Raw genomic sequence first — 27,662 nt, 5'->3', positions numbered from 1 at the left:
TTTTGCAACTGAAACTCGGGGTAATTTTTAGGAGGCCATTAGGACACCACACAAAAGAAAGTGAAAGCTTGTTTTGTCACTTTCATTCCTTTCTTTACTACTTTAAAGTAGATCCCTCTGAGACCCATTCAAGTAGTTTTGTAAATAAATTACAATATCTTAGACTTCTTTATGCGAGAAACTTGCACGTTCATGTTTCCATGACATCCAGGTTTACTTGCTAAAGTCTGTTTTTCAAACACAACACGGATTATGAACGCAGAGGCATGCTTTGCAACCACCTACTCTTGTCCATTTAGTTTAAGGGTTTCCTGCAAGCATGGTACGTACTGTATTACTAAATGCATAGCCATGGTTTGACAGACAAATACACTTTTACAACACAAAAGAAGCTGACTTTCATACGGTGCTGGAATAAAAGAGACTATTTGGGAGAAGGCATATGGTATAGTTACTATAGACTATGTGCTCTGAATTGGATCAGGCCAGATTTATGGTCCCACTTTTGTTTCTCAGCCTACACAAAAATAAGGATTGTGGAAGTTCAACCAAGACGTGTTTATAGTCCTCAAACAGCATTGTCTGTGACTCAAATGTTATGTGTAGGTTGAAATCTGATTGGATAAAAAGTTTGCTTGAACAGAAAACGGAAAAATCAGAGACGGGTTCACAATAAAGATGAAGGAGCTCAAAAGACAACAAAGATCAAAGAAAGATGGCTGAGAAGAACAAACGATGGCTGCAGAGGACAGTTTTAAGCATTTGGTTTCACTCCATTACAAGATGTTCTTTGCACTGTGAGTTTTGTCTTTTACATAAGCCCAACTAAAGGACACAGACAAACAAGAGAAGCCAAAGTTAACATATCTTTGGTCCCGCATGCATTCTTGCAATGCAAAAACTCCACATAACAAAAATGCAACACTATTCCAGCATCATTATCAGTAACATGAGCTCATTGTAAAGCATTCGCAGTCGGTAAGTCGTGCACCAAATTCATCAATTTACTAATCTTTGTGCACTATGCGTTGGAAAAGTCTGGACAAATTCACAAGAGGAATATGGCTGAATTTTCTGCTGATGTAATAGCTGAAGAAGCTGTGAAACTTGTAGCTTGAAAAGTATTGACTGTGCTGCCCTGAAGGTCAGATGAATCACACAAGTGAATGAAATTGGTAGTGACTGAAAATCTTTCCTTGCTTTCGATACAGTATGTGGGAGGGACTACAGCCTAATGGCATATGGTTGATTTCCACAGGGATAGTGACATGTGAACGTTTGACTGATCAGATAATAACGCATTTGTACAAACTATAAAAACCAACCTGTTAAGTTTGTTTAAGGGCAGAATGATTAAAACTTTATAAAACTGATAAAATATTAATTAAATTATAGCTTTAGCTGAACTATTATTAGACTCCTGATGATGATGGATTCTGATGCAGTGACGCCCTCACCTGTCCTTGCCGGTCTCCTTCTTGAAGAGTTCATCAAACTGCAGCATCTTCTGCCAGGAGATCATGTAGACTTTGAGCTTGGGGAGCACCTCTTTCATGAGCCTCAGGTTGTTGTACACAAGGCCCTTCCCATCATGCCTCATGTAGCTGCTGGGGCCCCAGAAGATAAATACTGTGTCCTGGCTGGCGTTGAGCAGTTCGTTGCGACTCCGCAAGACCCGCTGCATGCTGGAGTGTGCAATGACACGCAGGGAGGTGCGGCGACCGACGTCACGGGCGTAACCTCTGGCGGTGGGAGCGTCGTTCATGCGGATCACGCACTCGGCCCGGTCGATCTCTTCACCTCGACCGCCTCCAATGAGGTGACCTGAGCTAGTCACCAGGGTGCAGGTGTGGCAGTGCATCCTGAGAGGCTGAGTGAGAGAAGAGGGCAAAGAAGAAGAAGAAGAAAAAAAAAAAAAAAAAAAACAAGAAGTAAGCAAACATGAACTTTCTCACAATATTTGGCTTCCACATCCTTCCGTGAATACCCCTGAAGCACAGCAGCAGAATTTCAGTTAGTTTTCTGCAGTTATTTGTTTGTAAGTCTACAAACTCTTTTTTCCACAAGTCAAAAATGCTGTGAAGTTCTGTTTAGCCTTGGTTTATACAGAGAAATGCAAAGCAGACAGAAATGCACACCTAGGGGAACTTTGGTAAAAAGCTTCACAATGTATTTGAGGCAGAAAATGCTTTGTTGACAAATGGGTAGCGACAGAGCCTCCTGGGTATATGTAGCTTGTCATATTGCTTTGCGATTGGTAGAAACCCTGGGGTCTTATAAAGGATTCACCTTAAATCTTTCTCTCACTCCCACACAACAGAAAAATGTGTGTTTACCTCCAAAACCAACACAAAGATGCAGAAAATTCACCTGCAATACTTTATGGGAAACTCACAAAACATTATATAAAATACAGCACACAGGACAACCATGTCAATAGAAACAACTATCACAACAATATTCACCATTATACCGACAGCTGTAAGGATAGCATAAATACTGCTTTTGCCTGATGAACATTAGGGTATTTACAACATGAACATATTTATTTGAATTCATTTCTACTTTGTAGATGGTGTTTTTCTTCTTGCTCCTGTCCATATATGAGCTGCCACAGCAGAGCTCCTTTTTTCTTTTGCTCTATTATTAAAGCAGCGGATTATGTTCATTTCCAGGCTTGTATTTTTGGACTCTAATACAGCTGCTTTTCACAATTCACAGTTAGAAGCATTTTTTTGAATTTTACTTTACATGCTGAGCCATGGTGCAGCATAAAATAAACAAGCTCCCTTGCCCTCCCTTTACGCCAGCTTAATTTTGATAAAGGAAGGATGGCGAAGGGTGTAAAAACTGGCTTTAATATTTGAACCTTTGGCCATGTGTTATACTAATATCCATCCTCGTAACAGTATATGACAGAGAATAAGGAAATAAGTAATTAATGAATAGCGAATGAATAGGTCTCTTGTTCATTTTAAATTACATCTGTGTCTATGACTAAAAACATACAACACCACGGCCCGCTGATGTAAGTGTGACCTCTTTTTCACTACGGCATGCACATAAATCATTTGCATAGCCCTATTTATATATGTAAAGCTGCCCTGCATGTTGTTGGTATGTATGAAGCTGCTGCACATATGCTTTGCATGTATGTGTGGGCATGTCTGTGATTCCCCCCGCACTGCCACACATACACAGACACACACCCCTGCACTGAAAATCAATGATATGCAAACCAGCCCTGCAGAGCCCTCTAATGTGCCCTGAAATATCACCCCAGCTGATACGTGTGGTAGTTATTTACACTCTTATAGCCATAACAAATTTACATTTTCTTGGCATTAATAAGAACAAATGATAATAGCCTGATATGTGTGGGGGTGGAGCGGGGGTGGAGGAAGATGTGCCATTATCGTCGTCATCTGCCGACTTTGACTTAGTGGCAGATTAGTGGCGGAGCGGGCTCATCTGTTTAATGAGACCTTAAGGTGCAGGGAGAAAAAAAGGGGGGGGTGGGGTGACAGAAAGATGGAAAAGAGGCAGGAACGAAAAGAGGACCACAGAAGAGGTACGGAAATCAAGGATATGTAAAGGAGGGAGAGAGAGAGGGCCAAGAGAGAGATAGATGGAGGCACAGAGAGCCACACTGGTGCCATCGTGTTTGATGAAATGTTGAGCTAATGAGGTCCTGGTGGTCTACATCATCACCAAGAACAGCACCAGCATCCATCAGTTCCTCTCGTCTTCCCCTGGCCCTTCCTCTCCCACCTGGCAGAGCTTTGACAGCTAATCTGGCTGAAGAGCTGCGACACCAGCGGAGCAGGTCAGAAATCCCATTTTTACCCAGGGGCTTTTAAGTGGCTCTATAGACCTTATTCTCTCCTCCTCTGTCTCACGGAGCATTTAAGTGGGCCTTGCTGGCCAGAATTGGCCTCTTTGGGGAGCTCGGTCAGGCTATTACTAAGAAATAAGCTGCATGCTTTGGACGAGGTTCTCCATTCCAGTCGGAATTACGTGACCCATCCAATATGGTGGTTCTGGGTTGAGGCGATAAAGTCCAGGTAAACTGTGGTTTACCTCGAGATGGGACGCGAGCGCCTGCTGACTCCAAAGAACCGAAAATATCTTTCACATCCAATTTATCCTCGAAACCCCCCTGAAATTTGAACTCCATTTAAAGATTCATGCAACAAATGGTTTATAATTCAAGACACATCTATCATTTATGTCTTTGAAATCGCTGCCTTTGTTCCTCCTTAGTGAACAAAATGCCTTTGAACATAATTAAAAGATATGCTACATTTAAACTTTGACTGTTAAGAGTTTTTCTTTCTTTTATCAGTCTCTGGTTACAACACCTGATCAAAGCTGTGATCAATAATGCAACTCAGTGAATTTCCCAATCCTGATTATGTTTTGTCTTACCAGCAGTGGGAAAAAGACACAGATGAGGGGAAAAAAAAAAAAATCAGAAAAAGTATTTTCTGCTGTACCATAAAACAGTCTAGCTGCTCTGATTAAAAGCTTTTCTGATTTTTCCAGGAATCTTTTTATTTTTGAGATAATTCAGCAGAATAAAAAAAAAAAACTATTCCACTGAGCCACAGTTTCTCTATAAAAGGGTGATTTGATATAAAGGCTGGGAGGAGTCGTTCTGCAGTAGGTATACGACAAACTGTGCAGTTCTTTAGGGAGTGAAAGGTAATTTTATCCAATTTCAGTGGTACTTCATATTTTCCTCCAGCACAATTTAAAGGAAAATAGTCTACTTTTAAGCCAGTAGTCATTCACCAATCAGCTATTACAATAAAACCAGCTGACTAATACTGTGTAGGTCCCCCTCTTGGCACAAAATAACCGAGGCACCTCTGGGAGGTATGGCGATTTCCAGTGGTTTGTAGCGCTGGTGACAAATCCTTTCAGTCCAGTGGGTATGGGAGGGAGGGGCTTCTTGGCCTTTAACAATCTTTGAGTAGGTGTTGTGTGTCAAAGCACCATTTACATACCAGCAGTAAAGCTTTACCAGCAGAAAATTGTAATGTTATTCACTTCATCTGTCAGTGGCTTTGCTTTTGTGGCGGTTGGGAGTACAATAATTTTAAAAACTGCAAAACGCTGGTAAACACTAAACTCTTGGCTCCTGACTGTTACTCAAAAGCAGTGTGTATCTGGGGCCTCTTAACATCTCACACAATTTCATTTAAAAAGGTAGCATTTCACACACAAAGAAAGATTTTTGATAAGTCTAAAATGTTCGTCTTCATAGCTGAACATGACCTGCCGATGCTTTTTTGTTGTTTCACTTACATCAGTTCTCTAATAAGCCTTTAAAGGAATCACCTCAGTCTGTAGGCTTACTTGTGACTCTTTGAGTTTCCAAAAGTAGAATGAGAGGCAGAGCCTTCAGCTCCCAGCCCGCTCTCCTGCGGAAGCAGTTCTGGCTTTAGGAGACAGACACCCTCTCTACTCCTAAGATTAGACTTAAAACTTTCCTTTTTGATAAAGCATACAGTTAGGGCTGGAATCAGTTGACCCTGAAGCATCCCTTACTTATCCTGCTATAGGCTCAGGCTGCTGGGGGTCTTCCTGCGATACCCTCTGCATTTCTTTTCCACTCACCTCTTTTCACTCCCCAGGTGTTTATACACCACGGCTGTATGTTGTTAAATTTGATCTCATCTCTCACACAGTCTGTGTTTTGTTGTCTGTCCCTATCCTCTCTTTCTTCTCTCCTCTTTCCCCTCACTCTACCTCTCACTGAGCCTGGTTCTGCCAGAGGTCTCTTCCTTTTACAAAAGGAGTTTTTTCTTCACATCATCGCCTGGTGCTTGCGCATAGAACATCGCATGATTGTTGCCTTTTTTTTTTATATTGTCCGGGCTTTACAGTAACACTGATACATCAGGGATTTTCCTAAAAAGTACTTTTCAGACACTTACACAAGAAAAAACATCAGCAAACAAATCATTGTTATTTACATTTAATAATCTCAACTTTCACAATGAGCAGTTGTTTACAGTTCGCAGCTCCCTCTAGTTGACCTTCACTTTCCTGTCGTTCCCTCTCTGCAGCACTGCTTTTGCTACCTGCTGTGCTGCAGCTATTAGAACCTGTCCTCATCCTCAGGGTGTCAAATACTGGCAAGGTATCGAAGCCAAAGGACACCTTGCGCATATCTCTGAGACGCCAGCGGCTTTGGCAAAACTGCAATATTTGATGCCCTTGAAAGAAGAACATGCTGGCAATTATAGCCATGCCGTCTGAACTGCCAAAATGACTTTGGCCTGCTGAGAATCAAGCCAATCTAATGGTTTGAAGAAATCTGATTGTCTGTTTGACATTTTACCAGTTCTCTCCAGGTAGATTTCATTAGTGACAAGTGAGGTGCTGGATCCAGTGAAATAAGTGCCGGTCCCAGTCTGGGAGGCTCCAGCTCCTATTCTAGCAGGATCTGGGACAAATTAAGCCCTGCAGGTGATGATGTCTGCAGAAGAGGACATAACAGAGAAGTTGAGAGCTCAACCTCTCTTATATTAAACCTTTTTTAAGCCAACGCAATGACTAGGCAACAATAAAGAATTTTATCTATGTATTATTTCAAGGAAACTCAAGGTTTGCAACTAACCATTGATTATTTAGCAATGGTTATTTTTGCAAAACAGATTCTAATCGTATTTGGTGAAAGTTTAAATCTAAAACAACCCATAAAAAAGAATAAAACTATTCCAGCATAAATAACTTCCATTTAAAATCATCTCACGTTTTTTTTTATTTTTATTTTATAGTAAGGTGTTTCTCAGAGAGATGAAGGATAACCTTGTCCCACTTGTGGGACTTGCCGTGAACCTGCCGTGTTTTTTTTTTAAAGCCCATCCATCCACAGTGTCCTAGTAAAGGAACAAAAACAACAACATGCACACAGACAACAGCCAGTCACTGTCTGATCTGTGCTCAACCTGCCGGAGCGACAACCCAGAGCGAGGAGGCCGCCCTCCTCTGTTTCCTCATTCTGTCTGCATCTGAACACTCCGCTTCCACCGAGCCTGTCCTTCACGGGTCTGCAGGAACAATCAGTACCTCCACACCACACAACCCGCCTGACTACCTGACCCGAAGAAAACATGGCTGTCAGAGCTGGGTGGGGGATTAACTTTGAGGGATGGTGGAGGTGATGAAAGAGAGAAGCAGTTCAGCTCCAGACCACCTGGGGAGGCGTGAAGAAGGAAACGGAATAGCTGGGTGGGTATTTGGGGGCCATTACGGTCTGGTGTTGAACTGAATAAACATGATGTTTGCCATTCAAGATATATTTCTTGTCATATTAATGTCCTTTTGATCTTGTGTGTGAGTCAGAAGGCTGGCATTATTGAGTGACATTTGCAAAGTATATATAAGAGTATATAAGAGAGTATAATTAAATGGAAAGAGGAATACAAGCCGCGGTGGACTCATATAATCACTTATGATTACGGTGTGATTGTAGTTGAAAAAGACTGTGTGGCACAGCTACCCTGATTGGCTTCGTGGTCAGCACTCACAGCCCCTGGCTGCCCATGGGTAACACAGGCAATAATTGGTGGTTAAAACTCACATGGGTCTTAAGGGGGCATGAAATCAGCTTTAATTCCTCACCCGACTCCCTTCCACCATCCCCCTGCTCAGCTCTGTCCCTTGAGGAATACTTACACTGCGCTGAACCATTACGTCTGACGTATGCCATTCCCTCTCAGAGCGGAGAAATAGCATTCAAGTGTTGTTATTGATTTCATGTGCATGAATGCGATGGGAAGGGGGTTGGGGGGCGAGCGAGGGCTTAGCGAGGATGCGGGGACTTCAAGGATGCGAAATGGAAGACATGGCCGGTAAATGTGAGCAATGAGAGGCAGCAATCATCCAGCCCAGCGGGATGCTGTCTGGCTGTCTGGTATTGCCCACAGATGCTACAACAGAGCAGAGCCTTTTTAGCCTCCTCCAGGCTGACCTTTAGGCTTGTCAAAGATCCCTTTGTTTTCTATAGCCTCCTCAGAGGAAAGCGTTCTACAACAGTCAGGCCTCAATATTAGCTTGAGGAAAAAATGCTCATGAGGCCTTCTTAGAAAAGAGCCGAAGGGGAAATTATGACGTCAATTTAAATCTCTTTTTTCGCATGCCATCCTGCTAATGTAGACTGTGAAAGTGACTTCTGTCTTCCATGGCTCATTAATGACTGATGGGTCATATTTCATACTGTAGTGTCACAGGGGTGAGAGAGATACAGCCTGTAGCTGTGCAAAATTTAAAGACATTACAGACATTAAGGAAGGCGTTACAGAGCCAGTAGAAGCAAAACCAGCTGTCTGAAGCTATAATTTGGTCCTGCCTCCATCAGATGCGAAATATTTATCTGTGCATGTGATTATTTTGGCCATGCCAAGTCTACCACCTAAAGAATCATAGCACTTGCTTTCGTCCTACCGACCCACATAAGCATTCCTCAAGCAACATATATGAGTGTTTTTACTCCTGAGGATCAAGAAAGTCAACATTTGAAGGTAGACGGTGTGTAGCTGGTACACATACTGAATTTTGCCAGTTTCACATTTATTCCAAAACTAATACTAGTTTAGGTTACAACGAGAAAACATAGTTAGATACATCATAGAGAGCTTCATTTACAGAGGAGCAGGGAGCCAACTATTGACCCATGCATAAGTGACATCACAAACGCATATTCAGTCACTTTAAAACACAACTGCAGGTCATAAAAACTGATTTCACATTACTGGTCACCACAGCCAGCTGGAATATACTGCATGCTCCTAATGTATTGTTATAGTTATTGTTTAAAGAGGGCCAGCCACCGAGTGTCCTGCTGTAATTTTAATCAGCACAAATTGGCAGAATGTCAGCACATTTCTGAAAGAAAAACAAATACAAGTCTCAACTGTTTTATTGCAGTTCTGATAATTAATGAGTAATATTGCTGAATAAGCTAAAATAAATATTTTTGCTGTGAGTGGGAAAATAATTATTTTAGCCATTTAGCTCCATTCTCTCTTTTTCATTGAGAACTACCTCCTGAGTCTCCCGGTAAACTGAAGCCATTTCCAATAAAACAGGAATAATAGGAAACTGGAAATGAATGGAAATGAATAGGAAGTAATAGAATTAATAGGAAATCAAATCCTCTGTATAGATCTGTATAGCTCTGCTAACACTAGTATCATAAGGCTCTGACACTGATTTTGCCAACACTGCTTATGAATAGCACATTTGTTTTTTTTACATTTTAACTAACGGTTACCAATTAAAGTAATAAGACCTGCTAAGGGTTTTGCTCATATTTATCACAATTTGAATAATTGAGAAATTGAAACACTGATTTGGTAAAGATGCTGTAGGGAGGTGGGGCTCAATACCTGGCTGCTTCAATGTGCATATCAAAGTATGCTTGGCAACAAGTGTCACCTCAAGGTGTTATATATTATAAGGCAAAGACACTACAATAATACAGAGAGAAAACACCAACAATTATATGACCCCCTATAAGCAAATGATTTAGCAACAGGAGGAAAAAACTCCCTTTTAACAGGAAGAAACCTCCAGCAGAACCAGGCTGGCATCCTAGACCTATTGCATGTATCTGTGTAGCCTGTATAATTATTGAATGTATGTGAATGATAGCTAGACTAGGAAAATCAAAGTAGAAAAGAAAAGCACTATAAAAAAAAACCCAGTCCAATTACAGTCATAGCAAGGAAAACACTGAAGAAAAAAATCTTTCACTAGATGGTAAAATAGTTATGTGAGACCGAAAGCCAACATGACACTGGAATCTGTGCAGCCATGGCTAAATATGCAGCAGAAACAAACCATTACAAATAATCTTCCAAGCAAAACAAATAGAAAAAAGCCATCTGAAGTCAGTTGTTCTGGGCTAAAGAAATAATAAATCTCACTGGGATTAATCCAGTGTATACAACAAATGATAATACATAATTTTATCATTCATTAAAATAGCCGATGAAAAAGGCCTAAAATAAATGAATAAATCTGATAACCGACAAGAAAAATACCCTAAAATTTGCTTCGTTTCAAAGCTTGTTTCTGCTGCGAGCACCAAAATGTGCAATTTGTGATATGGGATGATTAGAAGGAGAAACCGATGAGGGCAGAAATGGAAGGAGAAATTGGGAGGATAAATAAATCTTTTTTTTTTTTTTTTTTTTTTTTAAATAGGGATGGTGAGCATAAAAGAATGAGTGAACAGAGCATAAGCGAACAGAGAAACAAAACACCAATTAGAGCCTGTAGGAGCAAAGGAGGAGCGGACTAGAGGGGCGGTACGGCTGCAGTTACCAATTAGAGTAAAATCTCAACAGCTGCAGGCAACGGCAGAGTGGAAAACAACGAATTCAGTTATGTCGGTAAAGGCTGTGTATTCAGAGGGGGAAGAAAAAAAAATCAAACCTGCTTCTATTGTGCTGATGTGCGCTGACACACATACACTGGGAAAAAAGAGACACTCCAGCAGGTTGAGAGCTGCAGGGCAGAGTCGATGTAGGAGGGCTTGTTTGGAGCTGTTTGTCTGGCTTGCACGTTTGACCAGTCATTAGGGAGAGCCGAGGTGGGAAGTAAGCCGAGGACTAATGAAGACGGGAGGAGGAGGAGGAAGAGGAGGAGAGAGTGGATAACGAAACAGGAGCAATTAGGGAATCCGGCGGTCAGCAGTCATACTCCAGGTTGACAGCTCCTGTGGCTCTGATGCTCTAGTCTTAATTAGGGCAGAGTTTTCAGTGTTGATCTTTAAAGAAGACGCCTTTGATGGAGGGCAATTATCTACTCCAGAAAAAACGAAAACCAACATCTGACCTAAAAAGAGAGTAATGAAAATTCACTGATGAAGCCTGAGAGTGGGTTTTTTTTGGGATAAGTGACGTGGCTGATGATCTTGTTAGAGGAGCACTAGTTGAAATGAAAGCTGATATCATCGAGAGTGTTTGAAGAATAGAAGGCACCGGTGGCGGAGCTCTGATCTTCAAAGCATGCAGTAGTGTAAAGAGAGCCCTTTACTGTGTGGTGTGTGTGTATGTGCTGGGATGGGCGGGGGGCATTAAACACTTACAGTGTCTACAGAGCAGAGATTTAACGTGCGTGTTTGCGATCAAAGTAACCGTAAACGTGTACGGCTGTAGGAGAGGGATGCAACAATTTAGAGGACATTGTTCTAAGTCACGCAAACACCAACAGCAACAAAAAGCTTCAGTAGCACTTTTAAACAGCTGTTAGGATGCCTGGGTCGTTGACCCAGGGTTTTGAGTTTATTATATTATTTTATCATTTCTAGTCTTTGGTTTCTAAGAGTTCTGTCTCTGTGTAATCCTTAGTCGCTGTCCCTGTCTGCTATATCCCCGTGTCCAGTCAGTGTCTGTGTCTGCCCTGGTCCCACGTCTCTGTTCCCTCTGTTGTAGTGCCTGCCTGTGAGTCTGTGTCTGTAAGTTCAGTCTGTGTTATGTTTCCTGTTTTATTTTGAAGGTCCATGTCTTATGTTAATGTATCTGGTTTTGCTTCCCCTGTTTCGTTAGGCCTGATTTGCCCCAGCTGTGTTTCCCTCCTGTTGCCCATTCCCTGATTGCTCCCTCTATGTATTTAAGCCCTGTGTTTCAGTTTGTTGGTGTTGTGAGCTACCCTTATCTTGCTGTGTGTTTTGTTTGCGTAAGTTTACCTTAGAGTCTTAGTTTTGTTTCCCTTTTGAGTTCAGCATTAAAGCTGTTTTGAGTTCACATCACGCCTCCGAGTGTCTGCACTGTGGGTCCTATTCCTGCCTGCACACAGCCTTCACATAACAGCAGCAGCAGCTGCTTTCTAAAAATCAAGGTCAGAAACAAAAATACTTCAGACTCACAAATTGAGCTACTGAACCCACACCTCAATAGCCCAGCAAGTGAAAATCAGAACCTTGTGCTGTTTTAAATTTGTAAAAATGGCACATGATGGCATAAGATGAAGTGCAAAACATGAAACATTCCACTATGTTATTATTAATTTAACAAAAATTAAGCCAAAATGCAAAAGCAGCGTGTGGGAAACTAAGTGTACCCTCACTGATTCCACAGGAATTAAAAGAGTAAGTAGCAGCCAGATACTGCTAATGAAATGCACTTAATTAATTGATCATCTGCAAGTGTTGAACAACTCTATTGCATTTAGATGTGCGGTAACAAAATGCCAAGGAGCAAAGACATCAACAGTGATCTTAAAGAAGCAATTGTTGCTGCCCATCAGTCTGGGAAAGGTTATAAGGCAATTTCCAAACAGTTTGAAGTCTGTCCTCCTTCAATGAGAACGATTATTCACAAGTGGGAAAACATTCAAGACGGTCATCGGTCTCCAAACAAATTCACCTCAAGGTCAGACTGTGTAATGCTTAGAGTCACTGAAAAAAACAACAACAGTGAAACCAAAGTGAAGAAGTCTGGCCATAATGCCCATTTGGCTAAAGGCAAAGACAGTCTATCAGCACAAACACCTCATACAAACTGTCAGCCGGAGTGGTGAAGGGATGATTTGGGCTTGTTTTGCAGCTATGGGACCTGGACACCTTGCTGTCATTGAGCCAACCAAGAAGTCCTCTGTATAGCAAAGTATTCTAGAGTCAAATGTGAGACTAAAGCTCGACTGAAACAAGGTAACGCAACAGGAAAATATCTACAGCAGCAAATCCTCTCTGATAAAGAAATTAAAAGAGCACTTTTTAATGAGACATTATGTGGCAAGAGTATGCAGTCAGTTCCAGGCAGGGGCCCCAACGCTCGCCTGCTCTGAATCCAAAGAACACCTCTGGGACATTATGTGTCGGTCCATCTAACTCTGCCAACTTGCACATCAGACTTTCCAGGAGCTCAGTGATCCCCTGCTCCAGATCTGGGAGGAGATTCTCCAGGACACTATCCATCACCTAGGAGCATGCCCCAACACTGTTAAACAGGCATGCAAGCATCTGGGGCCATCCTTTCATTTCTACCCATCACCCAATCAATCAGTACAGATGTTGCCCAGTATTATTATTTTTCCCCACTGAGTTCTGATTTGAGATCTTGTTTTTTCTAGTAGTGTACAACAGAATAGCTAAAAAAAAAAAAGAAAGTATCAAGATGTTGCAATGTTTCTGTCAAAGTCCAGACCTCAGCCTGAATGAAATGCTGTGACAGGACCTTAAGGGGCCTGTGGAGAAAAGAATACCTGCAAATCTCAACGAACAGAGGCAACGTTATAAAGAAGATTAGGCCAAATTCCTTCACAATGAAGTGAGAGGCTGATAAAATCATACCGAAAATTAATTGCAGCTAAAGGTGGTTCTAAAAGCGACTGAGTCACAAGTGTGCTGAATTTTTCACACCCTGTTTCTGCATCTTGGCTCATTTCTTCATAAATAAATAATGACACGATGTAATATGTCATGTTTTGTAGTTCATCCGAAGGTTAGGGTTTATTTTCCTAATTTTAAGACCTGCTCAGGAGCAAATGATTTTTGATGATTTTATATCCCGACGTGTTAAACATTACAACTAAAAGAAGGTGAACTTTCATCTAATCGTGAGTGTGCATTAGAGCTGCCATACACACACAAGCTTGTCTGGATGTGACCTGACAGAGGTGCATGTGAGAATGCAAATGTCCGATACAGTCAGATCAGATATTAAACCTAACAAGCTAGCTCACAATAGCATGTATGTGAGAACAGCTCAAGCAAAGGCAAGAGAGTGGGCGTCGTGTCTGCTGCCAACTGCACGCTCTACCCAGGAAACACTCAGACCTGAACCAAATTGGTGTTTCCAGTTGTGACACACATCTTTCTTTTCCTACATCTGAGACCGTTTCTCTTGATATTTTCCAGAGATCATGTGTCAAAAAGGCTACAGATAAATTGGTAGTCAACTGATGCAGTCGGATAAAGCAGTTAAGAACTGAAATTGTGTCTCTCACAAGTTACAAGTCACTATTTTATCAGCAGTGAGGTATCTAGAGAGAGTAGCAACAGACAGATGACAGGTCTTTACAATGCTACAATGATTTAAATTTCATCCTGGAGGAAAACAATGAATTCCTATTTGTGAAAGATCTGCTCCACAAAAATGTTACACTTTTTTGATGATTGAATCACACAATTGAATATCGCTTAGGTTTAGAGCTTTCCTCAAACTGGAAAATAGCACAATTGTAGTTTAACTGCATTATCAAATGTGTTTCAAAGGTATTTTCAAGATGATCTCAGCTAGGAGAACAAAAACAATTCCCGTCTGGGGTCATGCAATAACTGATGAATCCTCAGAAAAGCATTACACTACCTACAACAAACCCTCAATACTCAAAATTTCATGCCTGTCCAGTCTAGTTTTTGCCAAGCTGCAATATTTATGTTTTATGTGAAGTAGTCAGCGTTCCCTGCTTCAAAATAGGACGTCTAACAATGCTGCATTAAAAAAACTGCATTAGTGTGGGCGTGTTGTTTCTAGTGAGACAATGAAATATGATTGGGGCAGAGAAATACATTTGAGAAATAGATCCATTACTTTGAGGAATTATCACATGCCAAAACATTGCAAAGTGTTTTATGATGGCATGAGCAAAGATTTTTCAGCTCTGCAAAGTAAACTTTTCCTTCTCAGTGACCACAAACTGAAAAGTAGAATTAAAGTGTTAATGCTGCAAACTAATCGAGCAGAAAGCTGCTGGCAGGAGTCGTATGTTCTTTTTAAATGCTGTGATTGCTTTGCAAAGGCTTTCATTACAATGATGATAAGGCAGAAAAAATAGTAGATACTCTCTGCATTGTGTGGAGTTGTACAAATTTAAGGTTTTGCGATGCTCTCGTGTTGCAAATTATGATTTGCAAACAAATAAACCCCATCCTCAAAAGTTACCTCAAAGTTGAACGAGAAACCGTAACCACAGTGTTGCTACACTGGAGTGAGTTCTGCTTTACAGGTGATGCTATTATTGCTCCCACCCACATGTTTTTTTTCTGGCTGTACTCACTTCTCTGCCTCCCCAATCAAAAATTGCCCTTGTATCCCAAACACCTCTGCAGCTTTTGTACAGCCCCGCAGGCAGGACTCTGTGTCATTAAACCTCAACTTTCCTCACCACCTGCATAAAAGGTGAAGAGAACAAAGCTGCACCTTGCTTCTGCCTTGTTCTCTTCTCCCCGATAATACCTACACCTCCTCCTCTTCCTGTTCCTCACCTTGTCCAGTGTGGGTGACCCGGAAAAGACAATAAACGCCTCTTCCTGCCGTGAGCTGGAAAGACTGGACCCGAACAGCGAGCTGGAGTGTGAAGGCTGTCGGGTTGCACCTTGTTACAACACACTCTTTTTACTTAATTGGCTCCATATCAGCCTGTTTGCCACTGGTACAGACTGTACAATGATGCAGCCATTGCCTGTCCCTTTACCCTCCACCCAAATAGAAGAGGAGAGATACTGCTATGAGGACCACACCAATACACCCCTGTAGGAGAGATTGCTTTGGCATGAATACAAAAGATGAGGTGCAATTTACCAGGTCAGAGAATCTCTCCTGCGCCCCCTTTTTGCTCCAAAATTGCACCAGGAGGTGGCATGTGGAGAAGATAAAGGAGGAAAAAGCCAGGGGGAAATGACAGAGGGACATTAGGAAGAGCGAGGGAGGCAGAAAGACTGGAGGAAGGCGAAAAAGGAGAGAGAGAGAAAGGGGTTGCTGTGACAGACAGAGGCGGGCTGAGGAGGGGAAGAAAATGAAAGGCAATCTGATAGATGAAAAAGAGGAGCAAGAAAAAGGAGTGGCTGTCAGAGAAAGAAGCACTTTGGAGACCAAGAAATGTAGGGCAGCTCCTTCAGAGAAAAGGCAGGGATTTCAGGGGCCTGCTTTGATGAGGAAAAGTTAGAAATGCACACTCACTTGCTTCAGACCGTTATCGAAATTATGATATCTGAAAGGGTCATTATGCGAGAGAAAGCAGCAGCCTCGCAAACACCATTAAAACATCTGCAGGATTTCCCTCTCTGAATGCCTCCAGACACCAGAGTTTAATTCTAAGATCGAGAAGATTTCACATTTGCGAGAGAGCTCACGGTTGCCGTGATCATCCTACCATTTATGGATGTGGTGTGCTGATATGTTCCCATAATCCTCTCAGATCAGTTTGTTGAGAGTGATAGGCATGGTTATTGCCCAGCGCAGCGTGGTAAACAATGGGCTGAATCAATAACGAGAAGATGATCTTGTTAAGAGAAGTCTGGTGAGAGTAATGACTCGGAGGAGACGTCTCAGCGCAAGTTGTAAGCCGCTGTTTCGCTTTCCCGTCACGTCTGCCCCTCCACTGCAAAAGTCCCTTTTCTGCACAAGATACAGAGAGTTGAAAATGAAACTGGAAGATAAAAAGGTGCAGCATAATCTTCGCGTGGAACCGAATATATGCATGGGCAGGGACGGCGGGAGGAAATCTGAATACGGCACTCAGACGAACTGCTAACTGTCAAACTTGAGATGACAAGTTTGTTGTGAGCAAGGGCAAACTGGCAATTTTTACAGAAACCAAAAACAACGTCTTCCAGACTGGAGACGGGCTGTTAATCTTGGAGTGCAAAAAGATAAATCACGTCAAGCTAAATCCCATAGGAGCAATTATTGTTGTGTTGTAGCAATATAACGACAAGCCCGAGAAAAACAAAAAGAACACATCAATAATACATCGGCAATACTGCAAGCCGTATGTGGGCAAAAGCTCCGCTTCCCTGTGAAAACATTTTCTGTACTAAATATTCTATTTGGAGTGTGTCCATTATGTGGTGGAACAGAGGATAATGAGAGACAGTAACCAAAAGGGGTGTGTGTGCGTATGTGGATGTGTGTGTATATAAAACACCAGCTGCCAGTGACTACACTTGTCAGGCAGGAAGAATCTCCTGGGAAGACAGATTTCATATTGGCAAGCAGGACACGTGAGTGTGTCTTTCAATCTCTTTGTGCTTTGTGCATCACTGTGTCTGTTAGATTTACTCAAATATTGAACTCAAGTACAGGTTTCATGAACTTTTATTGAAAATTTCCGTTCTTTGCTATGACACTCCACTACGTTTCAGAGGAAAAATACTGTCTTTGACATCTGTCACTACTTAAATAAAAATCTTCTTCAGCTTTTATTTAAGAAAAAGTACTTGCATATATATGCATATATGTATATACAATCTTACTAACCACTCAAAGCGCTTTAGACTACAAGTCGCATCTTAATCGCTCATTCATACAGTCCTGTATTCTATGCTCATCAAGCACTTCAACTGCCTTACATCCACAGCCAATTTACAGTCACCAATTAACTGCCATGCTGGCAGGTAGTGGCTGGCTGTTGCACGATGAAACAAATCTAATTCGTTGTGATTGCTTTGGTCACAAGCAAATTGCTGCAGTTGCTCATAGCTTGCATAAAGAAATGTCTGCAAATACCTGCAAATACTATCCAACTTCACACTGAAACTTGAAAAAGTGCAAACTGGAAGTGGAGGGCTTACTTTCATAGTAGCAGGATTCAAAAGGTGCCACAGTTACTTTAAAGCAAATGGTCTCCATTTCTGTTTGTTGGTTACCAAGTGGCCTCTAGTCTTTGTAAGGAACATGTAAAGTCTATAGAGAAAGGCCCACGTCAGGAATTCGAAACAGGAACCTTCTTGCTATGAGGCATCACTGTGCTCATGTTATAGACCAGTGCAAAGACCTTCAGTCTTTTTAAGCTTGCTTTTCCATCCATCAGTTAATTTGTGCTCAAAACACTGAAAACCTAAGGGAAATTCTGCGAATAGTTATTAAAAATCGAGGCAATAGCTTGGTGCGTGGATATAGCTCCAGAGTGACTGGTTCCAGCTGGAGTTCTCGCCCATTAAATCAAGGCTGGTTCTTGCGTTTCTCCCAACATCCAAGCAGTATGCCTGTGACAGCCGCTGGCTACAGTCACTTTGTCACAGTTGAGGAAGTGGAGTAGGTAGGGGTGAGCAGCCGTTTCTTTTGATAACCCGTTTTCTCCTGTTTTGAGTAAGTTAAGAAGGTCAGACTCTGTCTTTAGTTTTGGCTCTTATTTTGGTAAGGTTAGGTGTGTGGAAATCAGTTTAGCTTCATTTTGTTTGTTATTTTGGCCTTGGCTCACCCCGAAGTGCTGACACACCCGTTTTGTTGTTCCTCTTGCATCACATTGTAAATAAATCACATTGTAAATAAATCCCCTTGTAACGAACGGATTTGTTTCCTGTCACTGATTGGGGTCTTCGGGGAGCGAGTGCTTCACTCGTGTTATGGCCTGGCCCCTAGACGGCTCATAAAATGAATTGAATCTTCAAATAAAAAAAACAGAAAACCATGTCATCTTTGAACATTTAGCCTTTGCAGAACTTGTGTTTCTTGAGCAACAGATAAAGAGTAAAATCAGCTTTACTGCCAATAGACCATCGGTCAGTAACACATACCCTCAAAAAGTCTTGGGTGAGATGGGAAAGTTTCTGTGACACATACTCAACATAAAAAACCCACCTGATCCTTCCAATGGGGAAACATTTCTCAAATTAATGAATGAATCAAGCAGAAACACCATATTTTCCACACCTGCATTTGAGCGGCAATATCATCCGTCTGGAAGATAAGCACCACCAGCTGTTTATCTCAATGCGCCTTGTAGCGAAATACCAGGAGCAGACGAAGACTCACATTAATTCTCACCTTCTTCTTCTCAAAATTATGTTAAAATCTACAGCAAAGTGGGACGAAAATGTGACTGACTTTCCCTTTTAAACTGCTAGATGGTTTAATGTAAATAAAGTTCAAATCAAATGTAAATACTTCACATAATAGTAAAGGACCTTTGACAGGACTTTCAGTATTGTATCAACCATTCACTGGCTTTTATCACGTTCTCCTGTTTGACTGCGTCCTGATTTGACAGAAGGCAGAGGTCGATGTTGTTAGAAGCGTCAGAATTGGGAAGAAACAGAATTTATGTGACTCTGAATGTGATTTAAGCATCTAGGAAAGTGATGATAGGTGATCTTATTTTCACCTTAACTATCGGTCTACAGAGGAATGTCCAGAAAAGGGAAAAACAAAAAGAAAAATATCTCTTTTTTTTTTTTTTTTTTTTTTTTTTTGTGTCCCGTTTGGATCTTTGGCCATCAGAATTGTTGTCTTAAAGGCCAAGAAAGATGCCAAGCGGATTTATTTTACCAAGTGGATCGTCATGGCCTTGCCATATTGGTCCATTTGATTGACCTTTATTATAATTATGAATTTATTTTATTTTCAGTTGCTACAAACGGGACAGACATGACTGGAGGATAGGACAGGGAGAAAGAATGAAAGAAAGAGAGGGAGAGAAAGAAAACCAAATGGGAGAAGAGACGGTGAGAAGGGGGGGAAGAAAGAAAAAAAAAAAAAAAAAAAAAAAAAAAAGAACAAAACTCCTGAGTCACCTGTATGGAGAAAAAAAACAGAAGAGAAAGCAAACAACAAAGAGCAACATAATAAATAAAAAAAACGGCACCATCACAATAAACTAGCTAGCAGTAGATATCAGTAGATACTAAATAATAAACGATATTGTGCAGCACGCAAGATAGACAGCGCATAATGTGCTTTGAGGCAGCAGCCAAGAAAGCTGTAGTCCGCGTCTGTGAATACCCGTGTGTACACCTGTGTGGATCAGCATGCTTGCATTCCAAAGGTTTCTCCATGTAACGATCTGCTAGGGAGTGTGGGGAGCCACAGCCCCATCCTCCAGGGTATGAAGCAGGTATGGAGGAAATCAAAACTCCAGACATCCAGAGGCCCCCAGAACACAAGAGACCAAGGAAGACCAACAGAGGGGCAGCCGCGCCACTGTCCCAGTAAGAGCTGAGGAGAGTCCCAGATGAGGGCTCACTCAGCAGCCGCGGAGCAGAAGCCAGGGGGAGTTGCAGTGACGCGCCCGTGAGCTCCGCCGGCAGCCAGCTGTGCCTGAGTGACCGAGCCCCAGGCCGAGAGGCCGGGGGCACCCCACCTCCGAAGTGGCCCGAGCGAGCCCCAGGCTCCAGGCCCCGATAAGCGGCCGCCAAGGAGTGAGCCGGTGTGTACCCGGACGCCCACCCCCAGACACAAAGAACCACCAACGCACCGACACCTGAGGGAGTCCGCCACTGGCAGGGGAAGTGGTGGTGGGTGGAGAAAAATATCTCTTAGTTAGTGGCACTTCTCTTGTTAACAATAAATGGACGATGAAGAGGTCAGAGGAGAATAGTTAGGCTGGTTTAGGCTGATAAAAAGAAAACAGGTACACATTTAACACTTACTATAGCCAGCATAAAGCAGCAAAAGACTACAACATGTGTCCAATCAGCTACAAAGAAGAAACTGAGGCTACAGTTGTTGCATGCTCATCAAGACTGGACAATAGAAAACTGGAAAAGCATTTCTTGGTCTCTGATAAGTTTCGATTTCGGCTCCAGCACTCAGATGGTAGGGGTCAAAATTTGGCAAGAAAAAAAAACACAAAAGCTTCCTTCCTTGTATCAACAACTCAGGTATCTGCTGCTGGTGGTGGAAAGATGTGGAGAGGATGTTTTTTTTCCTGGCACACTTTGTACCAATCAAGTATCATTTAAACTGCAGTCCTTTACGGCCATGTTGTAAGAGCTACTTTCAGCCGGATAATGCCCCATGTCACAATGCTTATATAATCCCAGGCTGGTTTCTTGAACACAGCGAGCTGGCTGTACTCAAAAGGCCTCTACATTAACCAGATCTAAATCCAGCAGAGCACTATTGTGATTTGGTGGAACAAAATAATTACAGGAATCATGAAAGTGATACCCAGAAATCCGCACCAACTGCCTGATACCATCATTTCAGCATGGACCAAAATCTCAGAGGAATGCTTCGAGGACCTTTACAAATGCATGCATTGAAGAATAAAGGCAGTATTGAAGGCAAAAAGTCAATTCTACTACCAGGTTGTACCTAATAAAATAAGGATTGAGTGTGGTGGAAAACATGAATCCCTGAGCCATTTTTCTGAAAAAAACAAGCAGTTTCAGCTGTGGACTTAATGCTTGTCTTGTTTTACTGAAGTATTATTTTAAACTACAATTTTGGTGCTTGTATTTAAGGAAAGAATCCAAGTGATTCTTCCACCACATAGAGGAGAGCCTGTTTATGCATTTTCTGCTGCATTCACAGATACACACATCTTAATGGGAAAATGCTAATGAAATGAATCCGAATGCTAATGCTTATTGCCAGGCTAATGCCTATTCATTTAGTCAATGGATGCACACCTGATATGCAACAATCACAAAACCGGTGATTAGAAACGTACGAATGAGTTACATTTACACACCTTGATCTTCACAATGAAAGTAATGATTCTTAGCAGCGACACTGGAAGCGGCTCACGTCAGTAAACAAGGGTTTGGGAGTGGTTGTGTTTTTTCCTTTCTGTCTCTTTACTGATTTTTTCACCAAGGTGATGAGCCTCCCCACATACGGCAGGCTCATTAGCCTAACCCTAAGCGTATTCTGCCTAGCAGGAATTCATAAAGACACAAACAATGCACACATGCATACTAACAGCTTTCTCTCAGAAAGAGGCTCCCACAGTGTATTATCCCTTAATGAGCCCTGATCAGCCGATGAAGAAAAGGTAAGCATCTCACAGCTGCAGAAGTGGAGGAAGCATTCAAAGACTTCACTTAATGCAATTCTTGAAAAACAACCGCAAATAAAAAGTATTTGTTTACAGATAAATGGTCCAGACTAATGGAACATTATTAGACTAACTGATGACTCACCGATTCGAAGTAGTTCCAAACAGATGAAAAGCAAAGTTCTGCTCCATTAATGTGTATTCATCGCCTTAAACTTTTTTATATCTTTGAGTGTTATTATGAGATATTAAAACAGGGATAGGCTGCTCATAATTTATTATTTACAGTTCCAGTACAGACTGGTAACCATCCAATGTTTTTACTATTAGGTCATGGGCCAATCACATGTATCTTACACTCTCATTGGTGGTTGTTTCAATCATTCACCTGGATGTTGGGTAGAGTTTATTTTGCCCACTTCACGCTGCCAGTGGTTGTTTCATCTTTGCTTGCTGAAAGTTGCACAGTGTCATTGACTTTCTGTGGTCTCTGGTCGTGATGTCACTGCTATTTCCAGAATGGATATGGTGCGATGTGGTGACCTGAGACCACAGAAAGTCAAAAACATTCAACAACTTCAAGTAACTATGGTTGAAAAACTGCTGATGATGAGAAGCTTTTCCCCTTGAGCAACTGAAGCGACTACCAATGAGAGAGCAGGACTCTGTTGACTGGCATATGACCTGTTAATATGTTAACTAGTAAATATGTTAGAGGGTTATCCATTCAACCAGAGTGTCTAGCCTCTAACTTTCATTAAAGAAGGAAGGTTTGTTCAAACAAGGGGAGGTAGCGTGAGAGCAGGCAGGCAGGTGGGTTTTCCTCCACGCAGGTTTTCCACAGCGGGTGTTTGTTTGCTTGACTGAAGGAATGGAGGCTGGAACACTGGGGGGGATATAGGCAGATGGAGAGGAAGAGGTAATTTCACTGAGAGATTAACTACAAGAAAGTTTTCCTGAAGCTAGACTGGTTTCCACACAGTATGCTCTATCTGGCAATAAGAGAGAATGAAGAGCTGATCCTTCTATGTGCGGGTAATTGAAGATGGAAAACAGGTGTGCTGGCCCCAGTTGACAGAAGCAGGCGAGGGAAATGCCTATCTGATCCCACCAGGAAGGAGAGTCTGCCATTTCACAAACTGGCATAGGGATAAGGGAGATGGGGAAGGACGCTGAGGAGGCATGACACAGGGCCTGGAAGGTCTGCAAGGGGCCAGCTGTCAGCTTCCAAGCAAATCGCCCAACGAGCAAATCACGTCTAATGTGGACACAGTTTTAGAGTAGAGGGGTTTTCTCTAAACTCTAAACAGAAGACATGGAAGAATAAAGGATTTTATGTGACTCAGGTGTGCAAAAGCTTACTACTATGAGCCCAACATGATGGCATGTTTTGCATTCTGAATTTTTCAGAAAAAAAAAAAAAAAAGCATGTCACAAGTTCATGGCAGTTTGATCCCCAACCCTAAAGTTTTATAGTGCTTTAGTGTTTCATGGTTTAAAAGAAGATACCTCTGTAACCATTTTAACTTAAAATAATTAGCATTCAAGACCACAGCGTAGAAATCCAGAGCTTCATTAAAATGCAACATTTATTGTAAATGTAAAATCTTAATCTTAACCTACAGGTTACAGCTGACTGCAGCTTTCGGATAAACACAAAGTAAAATGTTTCAGTCAGGGAGAAAAAGACATTTTTCCAGCACTGCACAGTCATCTTCCCAGTGGCTGAAGTTTGTAACTCTGAATGGATTTGTAGAAGCAATAAAACTGATTGTAAACTGATTGTGATATAAATAAACTTGCCTAATGCTCAGGCGGTCGATATTGTTCTTCTCAGATACTAGCTGAGCATCTGATGCCATAATGATGATGATGATGATGATCATCATCAGAGCTTTCTTTGCATTATTAATGAGATGATGATGATAGGAGGAGGAATTAACACTGATTATGAGCTGTGGAAATGGAGTCATCTTCAGCTCATAAATAGACTCTTTTGCATTGCTGAAATGAGCTTCGGTATCTGTTAATTTTATTAGCCGCAACCAGCTGTCTTTATATCATTCTTCTTCAGAGCAAAAATGACAATTAGGAGCGCTTCCAGTTTTGAAATGTGAACATTATTTTGTTCCAGAACTTTACTCTGAGCTCAGTGCTGATGGGATAAACTTTGCTGATGAATCAGCAGGGTCTAGGAGGAAACGTCTGCACTTCTATCAATCAAAGAAGAGCAATTTGACTCAAATAACTACATGTGCTGAAGTAACTTAGCTTCATTTGGTTATCTCGAGTGCAGATAACTGCAGTGGGATGAGATGACTCAATACAATCTCAGAAGAAAAAGTGTTGTTTCAAAGACTTGAGAATATTTTATTAGACTGAACTTTAGCAGCAAAAATAAAGCATTCAATTTATATTTTCTCACATTTAAAAAAAAAAAAAAAAAAAAAAAAGAGTAATCCATCTGCTGGCTCACTGTGAACACAGTCTCATTAGATTTTTTGCTCACCTTAAAGCACAAACATCCACTGATTCTACATTAAAGCCACTGCTTAAAGCCTGGTTGTTTTATTTTAAGATGTTTTAATAACCAGTGATTTTACATGATACACTGAGAGTTAATTACACTATATTTAGTAGTTTGGATTGTTAGCTTTCTAAAGGAAAAACATTAAAAAACCCTATGTAAATAGTAGGGGTGCAACGATACACAAAATTCACGGTTCGGTTCGGTTCGATACTTTGGTGTCACGGTTCGATATTTTTTCGATACAAAAAAAATGTTCATGCCTTTTTAATTTGTCATTTATTAAAATTATAAATATATATTTTAACTCAAAAGTACAGTTTTTAAATTTAACCCTAACCCTTGTAAGTGTTTTTTATTTTGACAGCGAATGTGCACCCCTGGTTATTTAGCACAGCTTAACTTTCTGTCTCGCTAGCTTGCCCTGCGCTCTTCCTTCTGATGATGCTGTCTGTGTTGAGCGCTCAGTGGATCTGCGCTGGACAGTGCAGCCTAGGCGGAGTAGTTGAACGCAGATTCACTGAGCGCTCAACACAGACAGCATCGTCAGAAGGAAAGTTGATAAAAAAAATTACAAATTTTGTATTGTTCTTTTTTTTTCTCCCCTTTGGTTTTCTTTCTTTCTCTCCCCTCTTTCTTTCATTCTTTCCCCCTGTCCTATCCCACAGTCATGTCTGTCCCGTTTGCAACTGAAAATAAAATAAATTCATAATTATAATAAAGGTCAATCAAATGGACCAATATGATGATCCACTTGGTAAAATAAATCCGCTTGGCATCTTTCTAGGCCTCAAGACAACAATTCTGATGGCTATAGATCCAAACGGGACAAAAAAAAAAAAAAAAAAAAAAAAAAAAAAAAAAATTAAATTTTTTTAAAAAAATTGTATTGTTCGATACATATGCGTACCGAACCGAAAGCACTGTATCGAACGGTTCAATATCGATACGAATATCGTTGCACCCCTAGTAAATAGATAATATGCAAGTAAAACTTTATTTATATAGCACCTTTCAAGATATACAATCACAAAGTGCTTCACAAAAGTCAACAATGCATAACAAAATTAATAAATACTATGTATTTGGGGTACTTGCTTTTGCAGCTTCTCTCTTATTTCCCAAGACAGAACAACATCTTCAAGATTTTATACCAGGGTTTATACCAGTCCTTGGGACTGGCACTATGAGTACACTAGCTTGTGACTATACACATTATTTAGTTGGCTACTGTTAGAGTGCCAGGGAAGTTCACTGGTCCCTACATCTGTTAAAGTTTACTTACCTATCAATCTTCAGGAACTGGACTTAAGTGAACTTGAGAGGTAAAGTTTCAGCGTTTTATCCCTAAACTAAAGGCCTTTGTCTCCTTCCCAAGGAGATCGGGAGGCAAACTTCATACCAGAAAATGGATGTTTGTTACCAATTTAACTAATACTAAGCCACTACTACCATTAAAAAAAAGAAAAAGAAAAGAAACACTGCAACAAAACTGATCGATAGAAAGGATTACATCAATAAGTTAATCGCTCCTTCATCTAGAAGGTTAAGCAACTGATAACACACAGTTCTGCCCAGAGCTGTGGCTGTGTGGTGCAGACCATCCACTCAGCTTAAACACTACTGAGTAGAGTCAGTTGCAAATAAACAAATTTTAGCTCAGGACCCGCTCATTTTTCATCGCCAGTGGTTATGTCATCTGTTAGCATTTGAAGTTGCCAAAAATCATTGACTTCATATGGTCTCTGGTCACCATGCTGCTGCTGTCGCTTCCTGTGTAGATAGCCCTAAAGACAAGAGGAGGAGCAACAGGAACACAACACACCCACACAACAAAACCAGGTTTGCTATTCCCATAAAAGCCATTGGATCATTAAAATTAATGTTACTTGTCATAAGAAGCAGTGCAGTTTCACTAATGGTTCGGTTTTGTTTTCACTCACCTACTGGGTTAGGTGTAGGGAGGAAAAAAAATAATGTACAGTGGGGCAAAAAAGTATTTAGTCAGCCACCGATTGTGCAAGTTCCCCCACTTAAAATGATGACAGAGGTCAGTAATTTGCACCAGAGGTACACTTCAACTGTGAGAGACAGAATGTGAAAAAAAAATCCATGAATTCACATGGTAGGATTTGTAAAGAATTTATTCGTAAATCAGGGTGGAAAATAAGTATTTGGTCACCTCAAACAAGGAAAATCTCTGGCTCTCACAGACCTGTAACGTCTTCTGTAAGAAGCTTTTCTGTCCCCCACTCGTTACCTGTATGAATGGCACCTGTTTGAACTCATCATCTGTATAAAAGACACCTGTCCACAGCCTCAAACAGTCAGACTCCAAACTCCGCCATGGCCAAGACCAAAGAGCTTTCGAAGGACACCAGGAAAAGTATTGTAGACCTGCACCAGACTGGGAAGAGTGAATCTACAATAGGCAAGCAGCTTGGTGTGAAAAAATCAACTGTGGGAGCAATCATCAGGAAATGGAAGACATACAAGACCACTGATAATCTCCCTCGATCTGGGGCTCCACGCAAGATCTCATCCCGTGGGGTCAAAATGATCATGAGAACGGTGAGCAAAGATCCCAGAACCACACGGGGGGACCTGGTGAATGACCTGCAGAGAGCTGGGACCAAAGTAACAAAGGTCACCATCAGTAACACACTACAACGGCAGGGAATCAAATCCCGCAGTGCCAGACGTGTTCCGCTGCTGAAGCCAGTGCATGTCCAGGCCCGTCTGAAGTTTGCCAGAGAGCACATGGATGATACAGCAGAGGATTGGGAGAATGTCATGTGGTCAGATGAAACCAAAGTAGAACTTTTTGGTATAAACTCAACTCGTCGTGTTTGGAGGAAGAAGAATACTGAGTTGCATCCCAAGAACACCATACCCACTGTGAAGCATGGGGGTGGAAACATCATGCTATGGGGCTGTTTTTCTGCCAAGGGGACAGGACGACTGATCCGTGTTAAGGACAGAATGAATGGGGCCATGTATCGTGAGATTTTGAGCCAAAACCTCCTTCCATCAGTGAGAACTTTGAAGATGAAACGAGGCTGGGTCTTCCAACATGACAATGATCCAAAACACACCGCCCGGGCAACAAAGGAGTGGCTCCGTAAGAAGCATTTGAAAGTCCTGGAGTGGCCTAGCCAGTCTCCAGACCTCAACCCCATAGAAAATCTGTGGCGGGAGTTGAAAGTCCGTGTTGCTCGGCGACAGCCCCAAAACATCACTGCTCTCGAGAAGATCTGCATGGAGGAATGGGTCAAAATACCAGCTACTGTGTGTGCAAACCTGGTACAGACCTATAGTAAACGTTTGACCTCTGTTATTGCCAACAAAGGTTATGTTACAAAGTATTGAGTTGTATTTTTGTTATTGACCAAATACTTATTTTCCACCCTGATTTACGAATAAATTCTTTACAAATCCTACCATGTGGATT

At 41.5% G+C, this 27,662-nt stretch overlaps 1 protein-coding gene across 2 annotated transcripts in view; it reads right to left on the bottom strand.

Moving 5' to 3' along the window:
* The window catches only part of st6galnac5a (ST6 (alpha-N-acetyl-neuraminyl-2,3-beta-galactosyl-1,3)-N-acetylgalactosaminide alpha-2,6-sialyltransferase 5a), a 62,415-nt gene that overhangs the window by 20,663 nt on the left and 14,090 nt on the right, over positions 1–27,662 (bottom strand). For both annotated transcript variants that reach the window (XM_040015542.1, XM_040015532.1), the window contains exon 3: positions 1,458–1,870. In XM_040015542.1, the coding sequence (XP_039871476.1) occupies positions 1,458–1,870 (413 nt within the window). The remainder of the gene's footprint in view (positions 1–1,457; positions 1,871–27,662) is intronic.

This window comes from Simochromis diagramma, unplaced genomic scaffold, assembly GCF_900408965.1.
Source record: "Simochromis diagramma unplaced genomic scaffold, fSimDia1.1 OVJJ01000205.1, whole genome shotgun sequence".
Classification (NCBI taxonomy): Eukaryota; Metazoa; Chordata; class Actinopteri; order Cichliformes; family Cichlidae; genus Simochromis; species Simochromis diagramma.
This window is presented reverse-complemented; position numbering and strand designations above follow the sequence as displayed.